Raw genomic sequence first — 6,214 nt, forward strand, 5'->3', positions numbered from 1 at the left:
GATAAAAAAAATTCTCTAGAACCGTAGTGTAAACATGAGGCAATTAAATTAGCTAGGAAGCTGCAACAGAGAGCAAAATGAAAGCAATGAACTAATGCACTTATCATACCAAAAGGTGTTGATGTTTCAAAAAAATTCTCTCAACACTAATGAGTAATTCAACCATTATGTTTCCTTAAGTCAGATTGAGGTGGATTGATCATTGTAAGCAAGGTTGGTAAAAATCTCAGCTAAAACATATAAATAATTACCTCTGGCAAAGGAGGAAATGTGGGCTTAGGAAGAAAATGTAAAGGGGTACTTAGAAAAGGTGGTGTTGTTGCCAATTGTAGTTGACTTGGGAGTTGGGATTGTGGGCAGATAGTGTAGGCACTGCTGCACTGGTAGAGGCTCAGCCGCTCAGGGGTGTTGAAAATATGGCGAGCAGCAAAGCTGGGCTTTACATGCAATGAGCAAAACTAATTCAAAGCAAAGCTTAAAACTAATGTAAACTTACATGCATACATTATTTTTCAGATATTTCCCCTACTTACTGTCTTACTGTAATGTCATCACTCACAGCGTTTGATCACCTAAACTACAAAACAATTGACATTTTGGTATAAATGGATAGAAAAGTGAGCTAACACCAGAGTCCGTGGCCAGTTCTGTTGCCCAACTGCAAGTTGAAGCCAAATCACTGTCTAAATAGATAATATATAGAAACATTAAAGTTTCACCGCCCTTCCAAAACCTTAGTTATTTAACCCCAATCTTAAATCCCTGTTCTTCAATCGACTGCCCACCAACAATAGACACAACCTTTAGCAATGATGGAGATCTAGATGTACCAAATATAAAAAAGTATGGTTCTTGTCTAGCTTTGTGATTGACAGAAGTTTTGAAGTTCTAGATGTTGTATTGGTACCTGACCTGATCAATCTCCCTTACATAATATAGGCTATTTCAAACAATGGACCAGAACGGCGATGCGCATATAACATCTGATGAACTTTAAAGACTGATACTTGGGATTCAGTTTGTATTTGTAATGGAGGAAGATTTTGTGGAAATGGTACTGAATGAAATTGATGCTTCTTGTGATGGTTAGATTCATGAGAAGGAGTTTGTTGAAGGAATCTCAAAATGGCTTATTGATAGTAAGAAATCGAAGGATACAAAAATTAAACAACGGCAGAAGCTTTGTTATGATTCTTCTAAGGTAAAGTATCATTGTCTACGTCTTGTATAGAAGTTCTTCACATTTCTGTGTGACAGTTTCAGTATTACATCTGTAGGAAACAGGAACAGGCCAGAATCTATTGAGCAACTAAGAGAATAAAAAAAATGCACATTTTGTCAAGAATATTTTTTGGAAGTACCTTAAAGCTGCATCCCTGTTGTTGTTAAGTACTTCCATTATAGCTGTATTTTCAACACCTCTAATAAAATTTGTTGTTGGCTTCTCGAGTGCTGCAAACATTCTTTCCATGTTCATCTCCTATACTATATGGTGGCAATAGCTGTCAACTATTGAAGAGCAATTTCAGCCATTACATCCATACGGCAGAAAAAACAAAAATATGCTTCTTGAACACTTTCAGAGGTATGTTCCTCAATACCAAACTTTTTTTTAGATTACAGAAGTTATTTTCATACAAACAATTAGTATGAACAGGTGTCTCATCTCCATTTTTTACCATTTTCTATCCTAAACAAAATTACTTGCCTAGTGGCATGGATGATCATTAGATCTGATCAGGTATCTTCTACCTTGAGTTGTTTTTGGTTCATTTTTGCTTAGGATGCAGTCACACAGAGACCATGCCATTATTGATTCGTGAAAAAAGCTTCATGGTTTACCCACAAAAGAGAACTTGTAATAGGTTCTCATATGTTGTTCTCTAGAAATTGGAGTCGGAAGTCCTTTCATCTAGTTTTTTTTAAGGTGCATGTAGTTAATCTAGTCAATACCTCGAATCTCTATTAATGTGATTAGCTACATGTCTTATGAAATAACTTTTCTTAGTGTTTTAAGAGACCAAATTACGGTTGTTGCAGGAGTGCAGCTTATGCTTGGCAATTAGCACAACAGAAAGGTGTCAGGGAAGAAATCTTGGACAAAGAGCAGAAGAAAACGCCAAAGGAAATCCTATTGCAATCAGATGACACCTCAAAAAGAGATGAACTGATGCAGTATGACAGTATGTCTAGAGAGAAATTGAATCCTGAACTCTCATCCATGATCCAGTCATTAAAGAGAAAAACACAACAGTATCAAGTTACAACCAGTGGTACAGCATCAAAGAAAGTCGTTTCCATTCAGTCTAATGGTCTGTTGCCAAAGATTTCGTCGAGTAAAAAGAAAGCTAAAGTTTCTAAGAGCTGAATGTGGCTTTATACTCATAACAACACTCAGCCTCATTTTCCTCACTCATAGGTGACAATCTAGATATATAAGTCAACATAGGAAGTACAAAAGTAGCAGTTTTACCTGACCCAATTTCCGCAATCCCAATCACATCTCTCTGCTGCAACCCAAGTGGTATCGCCGCCATCTGAATAAGAGAAGGTGTCTTATACCCGGCTTTATCCACCACTTTCAACACCCATATCATCCATTTCACTGCCCACCATCCCAACAACCATTCCAACAACCATCCCTTCACTTCTAACTCTGCCAACTACAATCCCCTCAATTCCATTCATCTCCCCTCCCCCTTCAACCACCAGCCCGTAATGTGGTTGAAAAAAAAATACCATATCCAAACATGTAAAATTGGACATTGCATCACATTGTTAGAATTTATAAAGATCCATGATGGTCAGATTGTGTTTCTAAAACACCACAAGATATGCAACTGAAACATGCTCCTGCATAGATATTTCTAGTTCAGGTGGAATTCCATAGACTCACCAAACATTAGTGAAATCTCCCTATCACAAAAGTACCATACTACCTACTCTTGCGTCTTGACATGGATAAACTAAAGACTGTAAGCACACTATCCCCTTTAAACTAATCAAATAGATATTTCTAAGCCTGACATATAAATTTTGAAAGATGTTTAAATAAGCAAACCTGCAGCAGTACCACTATTAGATAGTAAAGAACTTTCAATTAAGTGGAAAACAATGAGCAAATAATGAATTTAATGTATATATAATATCCCTTTAAATAAGAAAAATATATAAGTAAAGCAACTTCAACATATAACTTGAGTGTATTTTCGTATGTCGTCTTGCACTCCTTCATTTACGTCATGATTCTATTGATGAGAAGCCTTATGAATTCAATCAATCCTGTAGTAAGAATAATTTTAAATCTCATAATTAGTTATTATTTCAATATTTTATTTCCAAGTATTAGGGAATGAGTATGTTACCTGAATTTCTACACATTGTTTTTTGGCATTTGGTTCTTCATCATCTTGTTTGATGATTTTGATGCCCTGTTTTTAAGATAGGTTAGTAGTAGAGCGAAACGTTAGCTATGACTATTACCGGGGTATGAAAGGAAGCTAAAGTTCCACAACTTGCTTAGGCAATAAACTGCAACAGTAAAATTTTAACAATGCATATAACCAACAGTAAAATTTGTACTTGCCTTTTCAATTTTGTTTATTTTTGAGACGGTTAATAAGCTATCTTTTCCATTTTCATAGTTGTACTTTGTTATTCTGACTTCAAATTCATATTCCTTGCCAATTGGTTCTTCTAATATTTCAGAAACCAAGTCGAAGCCATTTTCCTGCATATAATATTTTAATATCATCGTGCGAGATATTTTGTAAATAAATGTAATTTTAAAGAGTTAAAGCTAATTAGAACTTGTTTCTCAATTTTCAACAGTTCATCCAAAGGACGTTGTAACAAATATTCAGCCTCATCATCAAATGTTGTTATCAACTTTTTGCATGTTGAATCTTCTATTTCAAATTGGACTTTGTGCCTGCATAGAATGTAATTACTTTAGTCTCTATGATAATATTTGTAATTTATTTAATAATATTTGTTTCAATACCTTTTTGTTGGTTCTTTCATTGAAATGGAACAGTAGTCACACCACCATTCTGGATATTTTAGTTCTACCTTTCTTCGGTACTGGTCGCTTTCACACAATTGTAATGCCAATTGTATTTGTTGTCAATATTTGATATTTTTGCTTTAAATTTGTACTTTTTCCCCTATACATTGATAATTTTAAATTTTGTTAAACAGTCAAACAATAATTGAAAAGAAGAATTACACATGAACATGGATAAAGGCAGGAAGTTACCACTGATGAAGTACTCAGTAGCAATGTATCAATTTCTTCTAAATTTTTCACTTGAATTGCCTCTGTTGTATAGGTAGATGACCTTTTTCTGGAAATTGGCAACTCCGCTCGTGGATTGTTTGAACTGCGTTTTACATGAGAGATATGTCATAAACTTTAAAGTATGTACATGATTTTTTCCTATGAAATAAGTAATTGTTACCTATTTTTTAAAGTATGAGTATCATTTGTTTCCAGGTTTATATACACCTTTGTCGCCAGTGTTGCTTGGAGCACATATTTACCTGAAGTCCAATAACTTTGTACATTAGCACATATCACTCAAATTTATTGAATGTACATATTTAGATAGATGTACCTGAGAACAATCTGACTATTGTTGAAGTCACAATTATAATATCTCTTGGGCCATTTTTTGTTAGGACTTGTGGTATTTGTTTAATCCAATCTCCCCATAAAGTAATTTCCAAGCATTCCATTCTAACAACAAATAAGGAAATATAGTTAAAAATATACCATTGGTGATTAGTTGGTTTATTAAATAGTAGAGTATCATTAATAAGAAAAAGCATACCTCTCATTATCAATGTAGATTGATTTTTTATCTGATTGTCCCATTCTTGTGTGAACATTTTTTTGCAATTCACCGATGTTGTTGTAGAAACCAATGACATCTGAATAAGGTAAACTTTATTGGTAAGCCTATGAAAATTTTACCATTAAACGAACTAATGTACTTTGAAAAAAAAATGTTATAATTACCAGTAAGAAATTTGTCTTGCTTATCACGTGGGGCTAATTTCTTGAAATCGACAAAGCTGAATAGTTGTCGTGGAATTGATGTTTCATCTGAAATATTCCTCATGGTAGTATACTTCTCAAATGTTATCTTGTTTTCATTGTTCACGGGACAGTAAAACCTAACGTTTTTAACAGTGAATTTTTCCAAATGTACCACTGAACCATCATGAACTTTTTCCTTAGACTGTGGATAGATCTCCATAGGTATAGACGCATTGATTTGGTCACCCTGTATGAATGAAAAAAATAATGGATATAAATCTTAAAGTGATAAAAGAGATGTTGAATAAGTGTGGTACTTACTTTTTCGTCAATGAGGATCATATCCTTACCTAACAATGTCTCATTTCCAACCAGAAAGTGGTCCCCGCTTCTATCAATTCTTACTCTGAACTTCAAATTCTCAACTGACTTGGTGATTTGCTTTATCAAATTGTAATGAGTTATCATGTCTAAATGCTGCAAGTAGATCGACCGAGAAGAGATAAGTAGGAGATTATCTTTTCAAAGTTAATATAATTAACTAAAAAATAAATATAAAATGAAAACAAAGGTATGTCCAATGAAGTAGTAAACTGTAGTGATTTCAAACACTTGGCATATAAATATATATATAGAAAATGGGTTTGTATATTCCAATAAAGAACAAAAGAGAATTAAAAAAAAATGGTGAATGTGAATAATGTCTCCATAGTAGCTGCTGGTCCTCTACACTGCAATAGAATTAAAAAATTAATTAGTTAATAAGTAATTAAACTTTATCTGAAGTTAAAAATGAAAATTTGAGATTGAACTAATATATTTTTTTAGCTCATTGTAAATTGTTGAATGCTTCTTTGTAGACAATGTTCTGAGTGTATCCTTCTGGTTCTTCACCATTTTTCTTGATTAGGAATATCAGTCCTGATCGTGTAGTTGTTCCTGATACTACAATGTATAGTTGTCCATGACTGAAAACTGGCTTAGGCAAGTATACCCCCACATGCTTCAATGTCTATCCTTGACTTTTATTTATTGTCATTGCGAAACAAATCTTTATTGGAAACTGTATTCTCTTCAAACTGAAAGGCCAGTTCATGCATTTATAAGTTGTCTCTATCCTTGGAATATCAGTTTCCCCGCCAATGTTGCTCCCTGTTATAATCTCTAATGACC

At 33.8% G+C, this 6,214-nt stretch overlaps 1 protein-coding gene across 1 annotated transcript; it reads right to left on the minus strand.

Moving 5' to 3' along the window:
- Positions 1–4,067: 4,067 nt before the first annotated feature.
- On the minus strand, positions 4,068–5,509 carry LOC147498458 (replication protein A 70 kDa DNA-binding subunit A-like). Its single transcript, XM_086563241.1, has 7 exons — positions 5,363–5,509; positions 5,021–5,288; positions 4,833–4,932; positions 4,617–4,738; positions 4,461–4,542; positions 4,259–4,382; positions 4,068–4,166 (listed from the first exon to the last, which is right to left on the minus strand). Exons 1-7 carry the CDS (start codon positions 5,507–5,509, stop codon positions 4,068–4,070), a joined length of 942 nt encoding a protein of 313 aa, XP_086419367.1.
- Between the last annotated feature and the right edge of the window lie 705 nt (positions 5,510–6,214).

Source organism: Coptis chinensis, chromosome 5 (assembly GCF_015680905.1).
Source record: "Coptis chinensis isolate HL-2020 chromosome 5, ASM1568090v1, whole genome shotgun sequence".
Taxonomy (NCBI): Eukaryota; Viridiplantae; Streptophyta; class Magnoliopsida; order Ranunculales; family Ranunculaceae; genus Coptis; species Coptis chinensis.

Bases quoted from the DNA above. Each gene is read 5' to 3' on its own strand.
- LOC147498458 (XM_086563241.1), bottom strand. From the start codon at position 5,509: ATGATAACTCATTACAATTTGATAAAGCAAATCACCAAGTCAGTTGAG. The intron at 5,289-5,362 runs GTAAGTACCACA...TCATTCATACAG, and splicing joins TGATCCTCATTGACGAAAAA to GGTGACCAAATCAATGCGTC. The intron at 4,383-4,460 runs GTAACAATTACT...TGTAAAACGCAG, and splicing joins ACTCATACTTTAAAAAATAG to TTCAAACAATCCACGAGCGG.